At 43.8% G+C, this 22,304-nt stretch overlaps 1 protein-coding gene across 1 annotated transcript in view; it reads left to right on the top strand.

Annotated features, from left to right (window-relative positions):
• Nucleotides 1-343: 343 nt before the first annotated feature.
• LOC138361307 (heat shock protein 75 kDa, mitochondrial-like) overlaps nucleotides 344-22,304 on the top strand; it is a 45,250-nt gene continuing 23,289 nt past the window's right edge. The window contains exons 1-3 of the mRNA XM_069320674.1: nucleotides 344-674; nucleotides 4,212-4,448; nucleotides 8,635-8,677. Of these exons, the coding sequence (XP_069176775.1) occupies nucleotides 4,288-4,448; nucleotides 8,635-8,677 (204 nt within the window). The 5' untranslated portion in view covers nucleotides 344-674; nucleotides 4,212-4,287. The remainder of the gene's footprint in view (nucleotides 675-4,211; nucleotides 4,449-8,634; nucleotides 8,678-22,304) is intronic.

The raw sequence follows: 22,304 nt of genomic DNA, 5'->3' as shown, positions 1-22,304 counted from the left end.
GAGCTAGCTCAAGTTTCATGAATTTTCAATTGTTTGTTTACATTGTCGTTCATTTAGTGGTTTTGAGGCTGTGGTCTATTTTGTTGCATTGATTTTCTAGGTGCCTTGCTTTGGTGGTGGCAAACAGAAATAAGTTGACATAATTTTTTTCATAACTGTCTTTGCTCCCTGCACCTGTGAGGTGGGTTAGGTTCTGTCAATACGAACTCCACAACTGATGGCACCTTGTAGTTTGGTACTATATCAGTATAGTAGCTTCAGGGAGCCACTAGGGGCTTTCCCCTGAACAAAATAGGTTGTGGAAATAATAAGACTCAAATAGTAGTTATATCATCTAAGACTAGCCGGTGTGGAACTGTTCCAGGTCTAAAACAGACTTACTTGTTCATCCACACCTTAATCTCTGAACCATTTAGGTTTAAGGTGTTCCACTCAATACAATAATTTAGTGATGTTTGCAATGCTGGACAGTTCTTAGAATTATGATACTGAGGATATAACAGTTAATGTGTTTCTTTTTTCTCCTGTGCAGGAACGCAATGTGGAAGTGTTATTCTGCTACGATGCCTATGATGAAGCAGTTCTCATGCAGCTACGGGAATTCACTAACAGGAAAATTGTTTCTGTAGAGAAAGAAATGCGTCAGGATAAAGAAGCAGTTGATAACGAAGGAAGTAAGAAACTTAACAACTATTGTATAACTACTCTAACTGGCTGCTAAAACGACATAGAAAAACATTATGTTTATAAGTTTTCATTCATTCTTTGGTGAAAATTTTAAAATAAATCTGATATTACTGCTAATTCCCCTCCTCTTTTAATTTGTATATTAATGTGAAATAACTGGTGTCCCATAATTTTCTGTTCTCGTAATTTTCCAATTGTCTACATTCATCTACAATCTGGATCAATTAAAATTCCATAATGCCCATTGAATCTTTGCACACAAGTGCATTCAAATAATTAATTTGATTTTTAATACTGCTTTTGCTATTGTATTTTCTGTGAGGGAAATTGTCAGCTCTCTGAAGCTATCACACTGAATAACTGCCATACTACTAGGTGTCATCAGTTGCAGAGTTCTGTTGGCCTTCTGTGGACTATGAGAAAAAAGTCCACTACGGGCTCACCATAGCCCGTGCTACTTGGAACTTTTTGTTCCAAGGAGCGAATCTTATACAACAAAACAACTATGAGCCAGATCCTGGCTCATAGTTGTTCTCACCCCCCCCTCAGAGAGGACCAGGGAGCAATAGCCTGTGAACACTTTAAATAAATGTAAAGTTTATCATCTTTTCCACCATCCAAGGGAAGGCTCCTAGCAAGATAAGCAAATCAAAACAGACTACCGCATGGTTAAAACGAAACGGTAGCCTAAAATTTCCCAAACGAACTCCCCCACAATGAAAACAAAATTTTGTAAAACTAGCCCCCCCCTTCACTAGTCTGCCTCCCCCTTCTTCACTAGTCTGCCCCCCCCCTCTTCTTCACTAGTCTGCCCCCCCCCTTCTTCACTAGTCTGCCGTCCCCCCCTCTTCTTCACTAGTCTGCCCCACCCTCTTCTTCACTAGTCTGCCCCCCCCCTTCTTCACTAGTCTCCCCCCCCCCTTCTTCACTAGTCTGCCCCCCCCTCTTCTTCACTAGTCTGCCCCCCCCCTTCTTCACTAGTCTGCCCCCCCCCCCCCTTCTTCACTAGTCTGCCCCCCTCCCCTTCTTCACTAGTCTGCCCCCCCCCCTTCTTCACTAGTCTGCCCCCCCCCCCTTCTTCACTAGTCTGCCCCCACCCACCTGCCTGGGTCAGCCAGGCCGTGCAGAGTCTAGTTCTATACTGATGTCCGGGCCTGGTAGTCACTTTGCTCTGGCTCTGGTATCCGTTTTCTTTGGTGTTTTTGCTTTTGAGGGGGTGTGTTCCTATAGGGATGTGTGCGTGAGCCAGGAGTTTAGTGTACTGGAACTGCATGTGCTCAGGGTTTCCTTCTCTGTGCGCTCTGTAAGTACTAGCCTTGCATGGTGAAGGTTATCTTTCCCTGGGGGCATTCAGTCAACACTCCTTTCAGGGGGGCTTCCTCACTTGTGGTGGTCCTCGCCCTTAAGGTAAACCTTTAATCTGTGTTATTAATAAATTAAATATATTAAAGCCTTTAATAAGTAAATCTGTGACTTTGTTTTTCCTTGGTTTGGAAGTGTTTTGGTTGGTGGGGTGCATTGTGGTCTGTGTGACCAGTTATTTTGTTAAAACAAGCTGTGCCGAAGCTTCTCCCAGGCTACTCATACTCCTGCTGGGGGGGGGGGGGTATTTTCATACTCATGCATGGTATTTTTATGCAGGAGTGGGATATTTCATACCTGTACGTTTTAAACTTGGGTTCGACTCCCTCTCAATTTTGCTTTCGGGGTTCCTTTGGGTTTCCCTGGGGGTAGGCATCTTTCTGGAGGTTTCTGTCCTCATGTCTTCCCCTTTGGAGGAGCATGAGCTTCTGTTGTGTGGCCCAGTTTTTTCCTTGGCTTTGGCCCTGGCCTGTTTTGAGTTCAGGTCCTTCTTATCCTATTTGGTACAGTCCAAGGTTTTTCGGTCGTTCTGTCTAGCAGACACCCCATTGTTTTTCTCACTTTTCTTGGCGCGGCTTTGCCGATCCCTGCATGCTGGAGTGGCATGGACTTGGGAAAGTGTTCTAGGTTTTAAAGGGTCTCGACTTTGAGCCCCTTGATGCCTATCTTTGGCTCCGCCCTTTCTCACAAAAGTTAGTGAGCTGCAGCTTCATGTTATTTCCCTCGCTGTTGGCATTGTTTGTGGTGGATTACCTTCGGGCCTGTCGGCACTTGGATTCTGTCGTAGGCTTGCTGAGCCTCCTTGAGCTCCTTCCAGATTGGCTCTCAGAGAATGTCCGGGTGCTCTGCTCTGGCCAGGAAGAGAGCTATGCCCATGAGTTGGTCGAGGTAGGCCATAGGTGGAGTCTGAGGCCGGGTTGCATGTGCCACCTGGGGTGGCTTCATCTGTAATGGGTCGACGCCGCACTTGCCCTGCTCGTAATGCCTCAGGATTTGCACCGGCACTTTAGCAGTTTGTCCCACTTCTTTTCTGGCAAAGAATGAGATGGCTGCTTTCCGGAGGGGCCTTGGGTTGTTGATGCTTGGTTGGTCAGGCTGTGGGTGCATCATGTGTTGTTTGGTTGCGGCTCTCCACCGTCATTTGCGCGCCACGGCTTCTGTGTCGGGTTACTCGCTTTGGGTTGATCCGGTCTCCCTCCTTCCCTTTTCCAGGGTTCGGGTCTCCCAGGTCGTCTGTAGGGTTATTCGGTCTAGCCACCCTACGGTCTATCCCCGTGGCCACGTCATTCGTAAGTGTGCTGCTCATTGCTGCCGTCTTCGGTAACATGTCTTGGGCCGAGATTCGGGTGCGGAGATTTTGGCGGTCGGACAGGGTCCTGGCAGCGTGCTACTTGGTCAATGACCCGAGGCCTGTGTTGCTTTGGGTCGATGGTTGCAGCTAGTTGTCTCGACTTCGCTTTGAGGGGTGAGTGCCAACTGCCTCTGGGGTAAGTCCCTCATGTTTTTGTCGTTTGGTAAGTAGCTCTGAGGAGCTTTGGGGAGCCGGAGGGGCTCCGCTAGAAAACCAGCGTTGAATGTAATGAAATGCCATTTTCTGGGCGAGACCCGGAGGCTCCCCGGCATCCCTCCCTCCCTCCCTCCCTCTGGTCGGCAGTTTTTTGCATGTTTTGACATCCAGCCTCAGAACTGAAGGGTGGATAGCCGGCGTAGGGGGTCTGAGGCTCCCACCAGCTGTGCAGAAAGCGGCACGGCGACGTGTGACGTCATGCTCGTTTCTTTTAGGGGGAGTTCTATCCACTTGTTCGGCTTGTGGTATCAATAATTTCACCAGAATAGGGATTTGTTTTGGGATGCTTACCTTTCTGGGTGCCTGACCTGGTCGATGGCAGACATAGAATGCTTCCAACCACACGAGGGTTTCTATAGGCCATTGCTCCCCATGCCTGGCCCCCTCTCTGAGGGGGCCAGGTTCTGCCTCGTGGTCCCCGGTAGGCCCACAGAACTCTATACACATGACTGATGCCAAAGGCTGACATTAGCATATCAGCCTAGTAAGCTCCGGGGAGCCTCCAGGTCTCACCCAGAAAATGGCGTTTCATTACATTCAACTCTGGGTTTTTATTGCATATAACATATAAATTGTGTCCAATTTTTTTTTACAGTGTCAGCTGAGAGTAGTCTTCGTCGTTCCGAAGCAACTGAATTCATGGACTGGCTAAAAACTGTGTTGGCTGGACGATGTTGGGGAGTGAAGGCTACTTCTCGTCTGGAGTCGCATCCATGTGTCATCACTGTGGAAGAGATGGGTGCAGCAAGACACTTCGTACACACTCAATTTACACAGTACCCGAAGACACCAGATACTCACTTTTGCAGCCACAGTTGGAAATTAATCCAAGGTATGAATTTTTGTTTTGGCTTGTAATAGAGAGGGAACATTGACTTCCTTTACCCTCAGCTCTCTCTCTCTGACTTGGTCCTCTCTCATTCCTGTTAATCCACTCCATATTTCCTGTATTACAAGTGATGTGGAAAGCATGGGGGATTTTTGTTTATATTGCAGAATGGTGACTGATAGGGGCTAGTGCATGATGCTTTCCTACTAATCCAGACCCACTCAAATGCACCTGCTATATTTAGATCAACATCACTGCTGATCTATGATTCATCCAGCGTCTAATGTCACTTAGTGGAGAGATTTAGCAAGAGGTCAGCAGCAGATCAACTTTTTCTAAATACCATGTTGGCGATCACAGCAAACAATGATGGTCAAAAAAATTTAATTTACGCAAACTGGCCGCACACTGAATGACAGACTTAAAGAACACAAGAGAAGTGTTAAGTCTGCAGACACTAACAATGCTCTCTTCTGCCATGTGAGGGATTCTAATCATCCCATTGATTGGTCTTCCTACAAAATAATCTTTCCTGCCTCTACACTGACGCTGTCTTGTAGAATTGGCTCTGATACACAATGTACCCAACATGAACTTGAGTCCTGGCTTTGTTGCTGTGGACTCTTCCCTTTCACAGTATATACTCAAATGCTCTAATCTTTCTAACAAACGCGACTTAACATAAGCTTACCCCTTCCATTTATCTTTCTTTCTCTTTCCTTTTCTTTCACTCTTCTCCCCTTTTTCTGTTCATTGTCTTCTCCTACGCTCCCTTGCTATCCTCTTCTTATTCTTACTATCTCCTTCTCTTTCGGTGGATATAATAGGAGCTGCCTCGTATGGGCCAGTATTCCTTCTGCAGTTCTCATTATTACTACTATCCCCTACACCTTACTTTCCTCCTCAACTCTCTCTTGCCTATTTATTGCCTGTCTCTACCTCCTCTTCACAATCGACTTGAGAATGGTCCAGGACGGACCGAAACGTCGTCGTCCCTTCAACTTCTAGTGTGTGGTCTGGTAAACATACTTCAGCCACGTTATTGTGACTCATCGCCTGCATCTGACACTGTCACTACAGTGTGTTGAATGTATTTAAACGTTGCAACAATGAATAATGAGAACAATCATTATATGGATGGCGTAATAACAGGGGAGCATTAGCGCCTCTGGTGGTCAGATGCTTAACTGTATTAGAGGTTGACAGTTTAGATATTATAGTGAAGTAAGGGTGAGTGGCGCGTCTGGGAGTCCCATTTCTTAACGTGTGGCTCATTTGTCGACCAGCCGCCGCCTGGCAAGGGTCACGTTGATTACCAATGAGCAAAAAATAAATGTGTTACAGATATCATTAATCAATCATAATATAGGAAGGATTGTTCGGGGTGTGTACTTCATGTTGTTATTCGTTATTATTTTGTATAGTATATGTATTTAGAGAAAATATAGAGGTGACTGTCAGGTGGCAGCCATAGGTGTACCCGCTAGTTAAGTCATTAGGGCGCTTGTGGTGGCCTTAATAGCCATGCCAGTAGTTAGCCAGCAATCTTAAGGTTATCTTGAGATGATTTCGGGGCTTAGCGTCCCCCGCGGCCCGGTCCTCGACAAGGCCTTCTTTTTCTTACACATCCCCAGGAAGCAGCCAATAGCAGCTGTCTAACTCCCAGGTACTTATTTACTGATAGGTAAACAGGGTCATCAGGGTGAAAGAAAGTGCCCATTTGTTTCAGCCTCCACCGGGGATCGAACCCGGAACCTCAGGATTACGAATCCGAAGCGCTGTTCACTCGGCTGTCAGGCCCCTTAAAACAACCCAAAGAGAAATCTTCGACATATTTTGATGAAAATCTGAATGAAACGAAAAATGTTGGCCACAGATTGTGTGAAGATCGTGGGAGTGGGGGGGGGGGATTGAGGGGGTGCAGGTTAGTATGATGAGCATGATTCAGAATGATGGAAGGAGAAGGGCTCCTATGATGAATTGACCTCAGGGCCACCATCTACAGTGGCCTCGACGGGGACAAGACGGCGGCGTCTTGTCAAAGGTCAGCCTTCCTACTCCCCCCCCCTCCTCTTACTTTATTGAGGATTTGTCGTGTGTATATTGTGAACAAGAGGAATGACTCGGCATTTACGACTTGAGTGGTTAAGTGGGTTCATGGGTTAATAATCCTATGGGGGAAACAACACATCTATTTTCTGTGTTACATTGTGGCTTGTTGAGCTTGAAGCTGTTGTCCAGCCTGTCTGTGTCAAATATGACATTTTAGAGAAGTGGTCTGTGTTAATGACCTCCAACTTGGTCAGTATTACAAAGGCCTCGGCTGTTATTTATTTATTTATATAACTACAAGTTATATTGGGTTTCTGATCAACCCGTTCTCTTAAAACTAACGTCACTTTTGGCTGGTATGCGCGGCGCTATGGCCAAATTTGGACGTAATTTGAAATGAAATCGACTCACAAAAGTGACGCACTGTTCCGTTTTCTGTTTGAGTCGTCCGGCTTACTCGGCAAGCTTAGAAGAGGATTCTTTCCATTAACATTTTTCATAACGTTTTGAAACTTTATGAGAATTTCCTGCCCACCTAACCTATCAGAGGACCCTTTACTTATTGTTGTTGAAAAAAAAAATCCCAAATTTATTTTCATTTTGTTTTCATTTTCAAATTACGTCCATATTCGGCCATACGGGTAAACGGCCAAAAGCGACGCTATTGTCAAGAGGACAGGTGACAAGGAGTACATAGCACTATGTGTTTACATTCTTGTAAAGCCACTAGTACGCATAGCACTTCGGGCAGGTCCTTAATCTAACAGATAATATTAAGTAGGTAATTTCTAGGAAAATTTATAGGCTAATCTATCAAAATCTATAACAATTTAAACATTTATAGTGTTAGTCCTTCAAAGATTCGAGGTAGTGACAGTTGAACAAGTTCTGGCATGATTGTTGTTGCTGTCTTGAATTTTCTCCAAAGCGGAAAATCATTGATGTGTTTTTGAAGTGAGGTTTCCATATTAGGACACAGTAGGCCAGATGGGGCCACAAGAGACTCGTACAGTTCAATATTCAATGTTGTTCGTTTAAGACTAAGTCAGTGATTCGTTTAACTATTCTTAAGGATTGTTTTCATATTAACTGTGAGTCCCAGATGTTTAATGGCTGGTACATCATAACTCCTAGGTAATATTGACTTAATTTACCAGAGGGCCACCATTTCTCCATTGTGCCCTCTACGGCAACAGGAAGCCGGCGGTTTGTCAAAGGTTCCCCTACGGTTCCTGAGGAGTTTGTCAATCTGTATTTTGAGCGCGCAAACTGCTGCATTATGACATTAAAGGTAGTTTCATAATATGTACACGGTGTCTTGTAGCTAAGGTAAAGGTGGCATATAATGTTTAGCAACAAGTCGCCCTAGATTGTTTAGTGTTAACGACTAGGGCGATGGAGTGGTCATATCATGATAGCAATTGTGCAGATAAATGGGGAAGATAATTGCAGACGAGGAGTCACAATAACGGGGGCTGAAATATGTTGACCAAACCACACACTAGAAAGTGAAGGGACGACTAGATAATTGTTTATCTAATAGATGGAAGATGTTAATTGTTTGCATCTTGTTTACTCTGCGATGTAAAATGAATTCACCTGTAAATGGTCATTTTTGACAATGTAATCACTAGGCTTCTAACGTTAGTTTAGTGCTCAGAGACCATATACTGTACTTAGGAGGTTTTAAACATGTTATTTATATAATTTAGGCCAATACACAGCTAAATAAATTAATAATACACAGTACTTTTAACTAAGGTTAGCTAAAGGTTTGTTTTAGTGGAAAACCCTAATAAGGTAATGTGTTTCTATGTAACTTTAAAAGAACATTGATGCTTAACAATAGCCTCATGAGTCGGAGACAAAAATGTATTCCGTTAGGCTATTGCAGTCTTATCAGTCTTGCCTACTCGCTATTGTTGATACAATCTGTAATTAATCTCCATTGCAATTTCACCTTTTCCAGTGATTGGTTCCAGTGTTCTTGAAATTCATAATTGTATATTCCTACTCGATTGTATTTGAAATAAACTGTTTATACTTACCCTGTTGCTACATAGCCTTCCTGGTTTGGTGCATTCTTTTGATAATTACTTATACTTGCCCTTAATATATGTAAAAAATATTTTTTCAGGAGTGTGGCACGTGTGGACAAGTATTGGATCAGAGGAGTCAAGGTAAAGTTAACAACTAGTTCTGGGGAGGAGCGGGTGGAACTAGATGGACGTAGAAAACTTCACATTCTTGTTACACTAACACTGGTTTGTGCCTCGGAGAGGCTGCAGGATCCAGTAAGTTCAGTAGAACTTCGGTTTCAACTCCTTTTGACCATGTCGTAGCTCAGTCGATTACGGCAGCGTCTGGGAAGCTCTCGGATGCAGGTTTGAATCCTCGTCCCGGCCCTTGTGGATTTGTACACTCTTGTTAACAGGCTGAGAGCTTTTCTTTCCCATAGATTTATTTATAGAAGAGTTAGCAATAAGTCGGCTGGGTTTATTAACGTATTGTTTTTAGGTCCCATTTAGATTATGCCGTTCAGTTTTGATCGCCATGCTAAAGAATGGACATAATTCACTAGAACACGTCAGTTAGGATGACAAAGTTAATCCCGCAAATTAGAAAGCTTCCATATGAAGAGATGTTGGAAAAACCTTAACGTGACATGATTGAAGTGTACAAGTAGATGAATGGGCATAACAAGGAAGCTATTGATAAGGCTTTAAATGAAGATAAGTTCAGATTTAGGAAATACCTGGGTAAATACTGGTTTGGTAACTGGGTTGTGGATTTGTGGAACAAATTACTGGATCATGTGCAGACAACGAGTCACAATAACGTGGCTGAAGTATGTTGACCAGACCACACACTAGAAGGTGAAGGGACAACGACGTTTCGGTCCGTCCTGGACCATTCTCAAATTGATTGTGGATCATACTACTGGATCACTGGATCCATATTATTGGATCATAATAGGCATAGGAATCTCTGATTGGTTGAAGCTTAGGTTAGACGTATATGAATGAGTGTAGGTGGATATAAATAGGAAGTGCCACGTGCAGGACAATAGGCCATCTGCAGTTTCTTGACTTACGTTCTACTAGTTTACACTCAGAACGCGACTCTCCAATCAGCTTACATCTGTATCCTCAATTGCTGCTAGGTGATCAAGGGCAAACATTTAACCTTGAATGTTTAATACAAACCAAATGATGGGTAGCAAAGATGTATAATAAGGTAAAAGCTGGGTGGCGAGGCAAGTTTTGGGGTAGTGAAGACTTAGAATATTGTTCAATGTGGGTGACAAAGACTTGCTGTGAAGAGTAGGTAAAGAATAAATTGAGAGATAGGAGAATTATCTTAAGATTAGACTTGGACTGGCTGGCATATGCATTATATATCATTAATGCATATGCCAGGGGGGGGGGAGATCTCCCCAAAGGCATAAACTGCTAGGTCAGGTCATCCACAAACCCATATCCAATGACTCCAAGGTCATGGGAAGCTTGACCTTCCCATGAAGTTGGAGGATTGTTGGGGGGTTTGTGGATTTGGAATGAGGGAAGAGGCGGGCTGGATGAGGCAGTTTTTGTCTTGGGAAGTATTTGTAATCATTTTATTTAGAGATGAGTGTGAGCAGAAATGACACGCTATAGAAGTCATTTATAGTGAAGATGATAATGTATTTTCCAAATGAGAAAAAATTATGCGTGGCGAAAACTTAAGTTGAGATAAAAGTATGTTGTCAACAGTTCTACAATAAAAGATTTCGATGTGGAAGAGATTCCCGCCCGAAAGGTCAGCCATCTTGGCGCGCAGTTTGAACGCTCCTGGCTGGACTTTCTTTCCACACCTCGCCTGGAGCTCATCTTTGAATTCAGCTGGCTTTTTTGGGCCAGTGTGTGCTCACTGCAGCTATCCAGGGGCTCATAGCATCGGGGGAGGCCGGAGCCTCCCTAATGGACGCCATATTTTGGAGCCAAATTCTGGCTCTATGCACGTATTCGCAGTTTGATATTACGACTTTTTATACCCAAAATATGCCAAGTGCTGAAAGCGGCGTTTGGTCACATTTGTCCCAATCCCCCCTGCTGTTTTAAAAGTATCCCAAAGATCCCAATATCGAGGCCTGAGCCATATTTTGGAGCCAAATTCTGGCTCTCTGCACGTATTCGCAGTTTGAAATTACGACTTATTATACCCAACATATGCCAAGTACTGAAAGCGGCAATGAGTCATATTTTGCACAAACTCACCTGCAGTTTTCAAAATATCCCAAACATCCCAATTTCGAGGCCTGAGCCATATTTTGGAGCCAAATTCTGGCTCTCTGCACGTATTCGCAGTTTGAAATTCCGACTTTTTATACCCAACATATGCCAAGTACTGAAAGCGGCGTTAGTTCACATTTGTCCTAATCCCCCCTGCAAGGCCTGTACCCGGGCCATTTCTGGGCCTGTTCCTGGGCCATTTCTGGGCCTGTACCCGGGCCATTTCTGGGCCTGTACCCGGGCCATTTCTGGGCCTGTACCCGGGCCATTTCTGGGCCTGTACCCGGGCCATTTCTGGGCCTGTACCTGGGCCATTTCTGGGCCTGTACCCGGGCCATTTCTCGGGCCTGTACCCGGACCATTTCTGGGCCTGTACCCGGGCCATTTCTGGGCCTGTACCCGGGCCATTTCTGGGCCTGTACCCGGGCCCTTTCTGTGCCTGTACCCGGGCCATTTCTGGGCCTGTACCCGGGCCATTTCTGGGCCTGTACCCGGGCCATTTCTGGGCCTGTACCCGGGCCATTTCTAGGCCTGTACCCGGGCCATTTCTGTGCCTGTACCGGGGCCATTTCTGGGCCTGTACCCGGGCCATTTCTGGGCCTGTACCCGGGCCATTTCTGGGCCTGTACCCGGGCCATTTCTGGGCCTGTACCCGGGCCATTTCTGGGCCTGTACCCGGGCCATTTCTGGGCCTGTACCCGGGCCATTTCTGGACCTGTACCCGGGCCATTTCTTGGCCTGTACCCGGGCCATTTCTGGGCCTGTACCCGGGCCATTTCTGGGCCTGTACCCGGGCCATTTCTGGGCCTGCACCCTGGCCATTTCTGTGCCTGCACCCGGGAGATTTCTGGGCCTTCGGGGCCATTTCTAGGCCTGCACCCGGGCCATTTCTGGGCCTGCACCCGGGCCATTTCTGGGCCTGTACCCGGGCCATTTCTGGGCCTGTACCCGGGCCATTTCTGGACCTGTACCCGGGCCATTTCTTGGCCTGTACCCGGGCCATTTCTGGGCCTGTACCCGGGCCATTTCTGGGCCTGCACCCGGGCCATTTCTGGGCCTGCACCCTGGCCATTTCTGTGCCTGCACCCGGGAGATTTCTGGGCCTGCGTCCGGGCCATTTCTAGGCCTGCACCCGGGCCATTTCTGGGCCTGCACCCGGGCCATTTCTGGGCCTGCACCCAAGCCATTTCCCGGGCCAAGTTGGGTATAAAAAGTCGTAATTTCAAACTGCGAATACGTGCAGAGAGCCAGAATTTGGCTCCAAAATATGGCTCAGGCCTCAAAATTGAGATGTTTGGGATATTTTAAAACTGCAGCGAGGTTTGGGACAAATGTGACCAAACGCAGCTTTCAGTACTTGGCATAAGTTGGGTATAAAAGTCGTAATTTCAAACTGCGAATATGTGCAGAGAGCCAGATTTTGGCTCCAAAATATGTCTCAGGCCACAAAATTGTGATATTTGGGATATTTTGAAAACTGCAGGGGAGTTTGTGCAAAATGTGACTCACTGCCGCTTTTAGTACTTGGCATATGTTGGGTATAAAAAGTTGAATTTCAAAATGCGAATACGTGCAGAGAGCCAGTATTTGGCTCCAATATATGGCTCAGGCCTCGAAATTGGGATGTTTGGGATATTTTGAAAACTGCAAGGGAGTTTGTGCAAAATGTGACTCACTGCCGCTTTTAGTACTTGGCATATGTTGGGTATAAAAAGTCGTAATATCAAACTGCGAAAAAGTGCAGAGAGCCAGAATTTGGCTCCAAAATATGGCTCAGGCCTCGAAATTGAGATGTTTGGGATATTTTGAAAACTGCAGGGAGGTTTGGGACAAATGTGACCAAAAGCAGCTTTCAGTACTTGGCATAAGTTGGGTATAAAAAGTCGTAATTTCAAACTGCGAATACGTGCAGAGAGCCTGAATTTGGCTCCAAAATATGGCTCTGGCCTCGAAATTGGGATATTTAGGATATTTTGAAAACTGCAGAGGAGTTTGTTCAAAATGTGACTCACTGCCGCTTTCAGTACTTGGCATATGTTGGGTATAAAAAGTCGTAATTTCAAACTGCGAATGCGTGCAGAGAGCCAGAATTTGGCTCCAAAATATGGCTCAGGCCTCGAAATTGAGATGTTTGGGATATTTTGAAAACTGCAGCGAGGTTTGGGACAAATGTCACCAAACGCAGCTTTCAGTACTTGGCAAAAGTTGGGTATAAAAGTCGTAATTTCAAACTGCGAATACGTGCAGAGAGCCAGAATTTGGCTCCAAAATATGGCTCAGGCCTCAAAATTGGGATATTTGGGATATTTTGACAACTGCAGGGGAGTTTGTGCAAAATGTGACTCACTGCTGCTTTCAGTACTTGGCATATGTTGGGTATAAAAAGTCGAATTTCAAACTGCGAATACGTGCAGAGAGCCAGAATTTGGCTCCAATATATGGCTCAGGCCTCGAAATTGGGATGTTTGGGATATTTTGAAAACTGCAGGGGAGTTTGTGCAAAATGTGACTCACTGCCGCTTTCAGTACTTGGCATATGTTGGGTATAAAAAGTCGTAATATCAAACTGCGAATAAGTGCAGAGAGACAGAATTTGGCTCCAAAATATGACTCAGGCTTCGAAATTCGGATGTTTGGGATATTTTTAAAACTGCAGGGAGGTTTGGGACAAATGTTACCAAACGCCACATTCCATACTTGGCATATGTTGGGTATAAAAAGTCGTAATTTCAAACTGCGAATACGTGCAGAGAGCCAGAATTTGGCTCCAAAATATGGCTCAGGCCTCGAAATTGGGATATTTAGGATATTTTGAAAACTGTACATGAGTTTGTTCAAAATGTGACTCACTGCCGCTTTCAGTACTTGGCATATGTTGGGTATAAAAAGTCGTAATTTCAAACTGCGAATACGTGCAGAGAGCCAGAATTTGGCTCCAAAATATGGCTCAGGCCTCAAAATTGGGATATTTGGGATATTTGACAAATGCAGGGGAGTTTGTGCAAAATGTGACTCACAGCCGCTTTCAGTACTTGGCATATGTTGGGTATAAAAAGTCGTAATTTCAAACTGCGAATACGTGCAGAGAGCCAGAATTTGGCTCCAAAATATGGCTCTGGCCTCGAAATTGGGATGTTTGGGATATTTTGAAAACTGAAGAGAGGTTTGGGTCAAAAGTGACAAAACGCCACTTTCCATACTTGGCATATGTTGGGTATAAAAAGTCGTAATTTCAAACTGCGAATACGTGCAGAGAGCCAGAATTTGGCTCCAAAATATGGCTCAGGCCTCGAAATTGGGATGTTTGGGATATTTTGAAAACTGCAGGATAGTTTGTGTAAAATGTGACTCACTGCCGCTTTCAGTACTTGGCATATGTTGGGTATAAAAAGTCGTAATATCAAACTGCGAATAAGTGCAGAGAGCCAGAATTTGTCTCCAATATATGGCTCAGGCCTCGAAATTGGGATGTTTGGGATATTTTGAAAACTGCAGGGGAGTTTGTGCAAAATGTGACTCACTGCCGCTTTCAGTACTTGGCATATGTTGGTTATAAAAAGTCGTAATTTCAAACTGCGAATACGTGCAGAGAGCCAGAATTTGGCTGCAAAATATGGCTCAGGCCTCGAAATTGGGATATTTAGGATATTTTGAAAACTGTAGAGGAGTTTGTTCAAATTGTGACTCACTGCCGCTCTCAGTACTTGGGATATGTTGGGTATAAAAAGTCGTAATTTCAAACTGCGAATACGTGCAGAGAGCCAGAATTTGGCTCCAAAATATGGCTCAGGCCTCGAAATTGAGATGTTTGGGATATTTTGACAACTGCAGGGAGGTTTGGGACAAATGTGACCAAACGCAGCTTTCAGTACTTGGCATAAGTTGGGTATAAAAAGTCGTAATTTCAAACTGCGAATACGTGCAGAGAGCCAGAATTTGGCTCCAAAATATGGCTCAGGCCTCGAAATTGGGATATTTAGGATATTTTGAAAACTGTTGAGGAGTTTGTTCAAAACGTGACTCACTGCCGCTTTCAGTACTTGGCATATGTTGGGTATAAAAAGTCGTAATTTCAAACTGCGAATACGTGCAGAGAGCCAGAATTTGGCTCCAAAATATGGCTCTGGCCTCGAAATTGGGATGTTTGGGATATTTTGAAAACTGAAGAGAGGTTTGGGTCAAAAGTGACCAAACGCCACTTTCCATACTTCGCATATGTTGGGTATAAAAAGTCGTAATTTCAAACTGCGAATACGTGCAGAGAGCCAGAATTTGGCTCCAAAATATGGCTCAGGCCTCAAAATTGGGATATTTGGGATATTTGACAAATGCAGGGGAGTTTGAGCAAAATGTGACTCACAGCCGCTTTCAGTACTTGGCATATGTTGGGTATAAAAAGTCGTAATTTCAAACTGCGAATACGTGCAGAGAGCCAGAATTTGGCTCCAAAATATGGCTCTGGCCTCGAAATTGGGATGTTTGGGATATTTTGAAAACTGAAGAGAGGTTTGGGTCAAAAGTGACCAAACGCCACTTTCCATACTTGGCATATGTTGGGTATAAAAAGTCGTAATTTCAAACTGCGAATACGTGCAGAGAGCCAGAATTTGGCTCCAAAATATGGCTCAGGCCTCGAAATTGGGATGTTTGGGATATTTTGAAAACTGCAGGATAGTTTGTGTAAAATGTGACTCACTGCCGCTTTCAGTACTTGGCATATGTTGGGTATAAAAAGTCGTAATATCAAACTGCGAATAAGTGCAGAGAGCCAGAATTTGTCTCCAATATATGGCTCAGGCCTCGAAATTGGGATGTTTGGGATATTTTGAAAACTGCAGGGGAGTTTGTGCAAAATGTGACTCACTGCCGCTTTCAGTACTTGGCATATGTTGGTTATAAAAAGTCGTAATTTCAAACTGCGAATACGTGCAGAGAGCCAGAATTTGGCTGCAAAATATGGCTCAGGCCTCGAAATTGGGATATTAAGGATATTTTGAAAACTGTAGAGGAGTTTGTTCAAATTGTGACTCACTGCCGCTCTCAGTACTTGGGATATGTTGGGTATAAAAAGTCGTAATTTCAAACTGCGAATACGTGCAGAGAGCCAGAATTTGGCTCCAAAATATGGCTCAGGCCTCGAAATTGAGATGTTTGTGATATTTTGAAAACTGCAGCGAGGTTTGGGACAAATGTGACCAAACGCAGCTTTCAGTACTTGGCATAAGTTGGGTATAAAAGTCATAATTTCAAACTGCGAATATGTTCAGAGAGCCAGATTTTGGCTCCAAAATATGTCTCAGGCCACAAAATTGGGATATTTGGGATATTTTGAAAACTGCAGGGGAGTTTGTGCAAAATGTGACTCACTGCCTCTTTCAGTACTTGGCATATGTTGGGTATAAAAAGTCGAATTTCAAAATGCGAATATGTGCAGAGAGCCAGAATTTGGCTCCAATATATGGCTCAGGCCTCGAAATTGGGATGTTTGGGATACTTTGAAAACTGCAGGGGAGTTTGTGCAAAATGTGACTCACTGCCGCTTTCAATACTTGGCATATGTTGGGTATAAAAAGTCGTAATTTCAAACTGCGAATACGTGCAGAGAGCCAGAATTTGGCTCCAAAATATGGCTCAGGCCTCGAAATTTGGATGTTTGGGATATTTTGAAAACTGATGGGAGGTTTGGGTCAAAAGTGACCAAACACCGCTTTCAATACCTGGCATATGTTGGGTATAAAATCTCGTAATTTCAAACTGCGAATACGTGCAGAGAGCCAGAATTTGGCTCCAAAATATGGCTCAGGCCTCGAAATTGAGATGTTTGTGATATTTTGAAAACTGCAGCGAGGTTTGGGACAAATGTGACCAAACGCAGCTTTCAGTACTTGGCATAAGTTGGGTATAAAATTCATAATATCAAACTGCGAATATGTTCAGAGAGCCAGATTTTGGCTCCAAAATATGTCTCAGGCCACAAAATTGGGATATTTGGGATATTTTGAAAACTGCAGGGGAGTTTGTGCAAAATGTGACTCACTGCCTCTTTCAGTACTTGGCATATGTTGGGTATAAAAAGTCGAATTTCAAAATGCGAATATGTGCAGAGAGCCAGAATTTGGCTCCAATATATGGCTCAGGCCTCGAAATTGGGATGTTTGGGATATTTTGAAAACTGCAGGGGAGTTTGTGCAAAATGTGACTCACTGCCGCTTTCAATACTTGGCATATGTTGGGTATAAAAAGTCGTAATTTCAAACTGCGAATACGTGCAGAGAGCCAGAATTTGGCTCCAAAATATGGCTCAGGCCTCGAAATTGGGATGTTTGGGATATTTTGAAAACTGCAGGGAGGTTTGGGACAAATGTGACCAAAGGCCGCTTTCAGTACTTGGCATATGTTGGGTATAATAAAGTCGTAATTTCAAACGGCGAATACGTGCAGAGAGCCAGAATTTGGCTCCAAAATATGGCTCAGGCTTTGAAATTGGGATGCTTGGGATATTTTGATAACTGCAGGGAGGTTTGGGACAAATGTGACCAAACGCCGCTTTCAATACTTGGCATATGGTGGGTATAAAAAGTCGTAATTTCAAACTGCGGATACGTGCAGAGAGCCAGAATTTGACTCCAAAATATGGCTCAGGCCTCAAAATTGGGATATTTGGGATATTTTGACAACTGCAGGGGAGTTTGTGCAAAATGTGACTCACTGCCGCTTTCAGTACTTGGCATATGTTGGGTATAAAATGTCGAATTTCAAACTGCGAATACGTGCAGAGAGCCAGAATTTGGCTCCAATATATGGCTCAGGCCTCGAAATTGGGATGTTTGAGATATTTTGAAAACTGCAAGATAGTTTGTGCAAAATGTGACTCACTGCCGCTTTCAGTACTTGGCATATGTTGGGTATAAAAAGTCGTAATATCAAACTGCGAATAAGTGCAGAGAGCCAGAATTTGTCTCCAATATATGGCTCAGGCCTCGAAATTGGTATGTTTGGGATATTTTGAAAACTGCAGGGGAGTTTGTTCAAAATGTGACTCACTGCCGCTTTCAGTACTTGGCATATGTTGGTTATAAAAAGTCGTAATTTCAAACTGCGAATACGTGCAGAGAGCCAGAATTTGGGTGCAAAATATGGCTAAGGCCTCGAAATTGGGATATTTAGGATATTTTGAAAACTGTAGAGGAGTTTGTTCAAATTGTGACTCACTGCCGCTCTCAGTACTTGGGATATGTTGGGTATAAAAAGTCGTAATTTCAAACTGCGAATACGTGCAGAGAGCCAGAATTTGGCTCCAAAATATGGCTCAGGCCTCGAAATTGAGATGTTTGGGATATTTTGACAACTGCAGGGAGGTTTGGGACAAATGTGACTAAACGCAGCTTTCAGTACTTGGCATAAGTTGGGTATAAAAAGTCGTAATTTCAAACTGCGAATACGTGCAGAGAGCCAGAATTTGGCTCCAAAATATGGCTCAGGCCTCAAAATTGGGATATTTGGGATATTTGACAACTGCAGGGGAGTTTGTGCAAAATGTGACTCACTGCCGCTTTCAATACTTTGCATATGTTGGGTATAAAAAGTCGTAATATCAAACTGCGAATAAGTGCAGAGAGCCAGAATTTGGCTCCAATATATGGCTCAGGCCTCGAAATTGGGATGTTTGGGATATTTTGAAAACTGCAGGGGAGTTTGTGCAAAATGTGACTCACTGCCGCTTTCAATACTTTGCATATGTTGGGTATAAAAAGTCGTAATATCAAACTGCGAATAAGTGCAGAGAGCCAGAATTTGGCTCCAAAATATGGCTCAGGCTTCGAAATTGGGATGTTTGGGATATTTCTAAAACTGCAGGGAGGTTCGGGACAAATGTGACCTAACGCCGCTTTCCATACTTGGCATATGTTGGGTATAAAAAGTCGTAATTTCAAACTGCGAATACGTGCAGACAGCCAGAATTTGGCTCCAAAATATGGCTCAGGCCTCGAAATTTGGATATTTAGGATATTTTGAAAACTGCAGAGGAGTTTTTCAAAATGTGACTCTCTGCCGCTTTCAGTACTTGGCATATGTTGGGTATAAAAAGTCGTAATTTCAAACTGCGAATACGTACAGAGAGCCAGAATTTGGCTCCAATATATGGCTCAGGCCTCGAAATTGGGATATTTAGGATATTTTGAAAACTGCAGAGGAGTTTGTTCAAAATGTGACTCACTGCTGCTTTTAGTACTTGGCATATGTTGGCTATAAAAAGTCGTAATTTCAAACTGCGAATATGTGAAGAGAGCCAGAATTTGGCTCCAAAATATGGCTCAGGCTTTATAATTGGGATGTTTGGAATATTTTGAAAACTGCAGGGAGGTTTGGGACAAATGTGACCAAACTCCGCTTTCAATACTTTGCATATGTTGGGTATAAAAAGTCGTAATTTCAAACTGCGAATACGTGCAGAGAGCCAGAATTTGGCTCCAATATATGGCTCAGGCCTCGAAATTGAGATGTTTGGGATATTTTGAAAACTGCAGGGGAGTTTGTGCTAAATGTGACTCACTGCCACTTTCAGTACTTGGCAAATGTTGGGTATAAAAAGTCGTAATATCAAACTGCGAAAAAGGGCAGAGAGCCAGAATTTGGCTCCAAAATATGGCTCAGGCTTCAAAATTCGGATGTTTGGGATATTTTTCTAACTGCAGGGAGGTTTGGGACAAATGTGACCAAACGCTGCTTTCCATACTTGGCATATGTTGGGTATAAAAAGTCGTAATTTCAAACTGCGAATACGTGCAGAGAGCCAGAATTTGGCTCCAAAATATGGCTCAGGCCTCGAAATTGGGATATTTAGGATATTTTGAAAACTGCAGAGGAGTTTGTTCAAAATATGACTCACTGCCGCTCACAGTACTTGGCATATGTTAGGTATAAAAAGTCATAATTTCAAACTGCGAATACGTGCAGAGAGCCAGAATTTGGCTCCAAAATATGGCTCAGGTCTCGAAATTCGGATGTTTGGGATATTTTTAAAACTGCAGGGAGGTTAGGGTCACATGTGACCAAATGCCGCTTTCAGGACCTGGCATATGTTGGGTATAAAAAGTCGTAATTTCAAACTGCGAATACGTGCAGAGAGCCAGAATTTGGCTCCAAAATATGGCTCAGGCCTCGAAATTGACATGTATGGGATATTTTGACAACTGCAGGGAGGTTTGGGACAAATGTGACCAAACGCAGCTTTCAGTACTTGGCATAAGTTGGGTATAAAAAGTCGTAATTTCAAACTGCGAATACGTGCAGAGAGCCAGAAGTTGGATCCAAAATATGGCTCAGGCCTCAAAATTGGGATATTTGGGATATTTTGACAACTGCAGTTGAGTTTGTGCAAAATGAGACTCACTGCCGCTTTCAGTACTTGGCAGATGTTGGGTATAAAAAGTCGAATTTCAAACTGCGAATACGTGCAGGGAGCCAGAATTTGGCTCCAATATATGGCTCAGGCCTCGAAATTGGGATGTTTGGGATATTTTGAACACTGCAGGGGAGTTTGTTCAAAATGTGACTCACTGCCGCTTTCAGTACTTGGCATATGTTGGGTATAAAAAGTCGTAATATCAAACTGCGAATAAGTGCAGAGAGCCAGAATTTGGCTCCAAAATATGGCTCAGGCCTGGAAATTGGGATGTATGGGATATTTTGAAAACTGCAGGGAGGTTTGGGTCAAATGTAACCAAACGCCGCTTTCAGTACCTGGCATATGTTGGGTATAAAAAGTCACAATTTCAAACTGCGAATACGTGCAGAGAGCAAGAATTTGGCTCCAAAATATGGCTCAGGCCTCGAAATTGTGATGTTTGGGATATTTTGAAAACTGCAGCGAGGTTTGGGACAAATGTGACCAAACGCAGCTTTCAGTACTTGGCATAAGTTGGGTAAAAAAGTGGTAATTTCAAACTGCGAATACGTGCAGAGAGCTAGAATTTGGCTCCAAAATATGGCTCAGGCATCGAAATTGGGATATTTCGAAAACTGCAGGGGAGTTTGTGCAAAATGTGACTCACTGCCGCTTTCAGTACTTGGCATATGTTAGGTATAAAAAGTCGTAATTTCAAACTGGGAATACTTGCAGAAAGCCAGAATTTGACTCCAAAATATGGCTCAGGAATCGAAATTGGGAAGTTTGGGTTATTTTGAAAACTGCAGGGGAGTTTGTGCAAAAAATGAGTCACTGCCGCTTTCAGTACTTGGCATATGATGGGTATAAAAAGTCGTAATATCAAACTGCGAATACGTGCAGAGAGCCAGAATTTGGCTTCAAAATATGGCTCAGGCCACAAAATTGGAAAATTTGGGATATTTTGAAAACTGCAGGGGAGTTTGTGCAAAATGTGACTCACTGCTGCTTTCAGTACCTGGCATATGTTGGGTATAAAAAGTCGAATTTCAAAATGCGAATACGTGCAGAGAGCCAGAATTTGGCTCCAATATATGGCTCAGGCCTCGAAATTGGGATGTTTGGGATATTTTGAAAACTGCAGGGGAGTTTGTGCAAAATGTGACTCACTGCCGGTTTCAGCATCTCACATCTCACATGCATCTCACTGATGCATTTCATCAACTGTGCCCACTCTCAAGCTGAACGAAATTTCTTTCATCCTAAACCTGCTTCCAACACTAGTAGCACTGTACTATGCCTTCCCTTCATATCTGAACTCAAAACTTTTACCAATACCTTTCGTCCTCTTGACATTAAACTCGCCTTTCGACAAACTAACACACTTCGTAGCAATCTAGTTCACACTGCTCCTCCTGCTTCTAATGCTGCTGGTGTCTACTCTATTTCCTGTTCATCTTGTCCTCACCAATACTTTGGTGAAACTGGCCGTACACTGAATGACAGACTTAAAGAACACAAGAGAAGTGTTAAGTCTGCAGACACTAACAATGCTCTCTTCTGCCATGTGAGGGATTCTAATCATCCCATTGATTGGTCTTCCTCCAAAATAATCTTTCCTGCCTCTACTCTACACAGACGCCGTCTTGTAGAATCGGCTCTTATAAACAATGTACCCAACATGAACTTGAGTCCTAGCTTTGTTGCTGTGGACTCTTCCCTTTCACAGTATATACTCAAATGCTCTAATCTTTCTAACAAACGTGACTTAACATAAGCTTTCCCCCTTCCATTTCTTTCTTTCTCTTTCCTTTTCTTTCTCTCTTCTCCCTTTTTCTGTTCATTGTCTTCTCCTACGCTCCCTTGCTATCCTCTTCTCTTTCCTATTACTATCTCCTTCGGTGGTTATAATAGGAGCTGCCTTGTATGGGCTAATAGGCCTGCTGAAGTTCTCATTACTACTATCCCCTACACCTGACTTTCCTCCTCAGCTCTCTCTTGCCTATTTATTGCCTGTCCCTACCTCCTCATCACAATCGACTTGAGAATGGTCCAGGACGGACCGAAACGTCATCGTCCCTTTAATTTCTAGTGTGTGGTCTGGTCAACATACTTCAGCCACGTTATTGTGACTCATCGCCTGCATAT

Source organism: Procambarus clarkii, unplaced genomic scaffold (genome assembly GCF_040958095.1).
Source record: "Procambarus clarkii isolate CNS0578487 unplaced genomic scaffold, FALCON_Pclarkii_2.0 HiC_scaffold_299, whole genome shotgun sequence".
Classification (NCBI taxonomy): Eukaryota; Metazoa; Arthropoda; class Malacostraca; order Decapoda; family Cambaridae; genus Procambarus; species Procambarus clarkii.
Note: the sequence above shows the minus strand (reverse complement) of the source record. Positions and strands in the feature narration are given on the sequence as shown.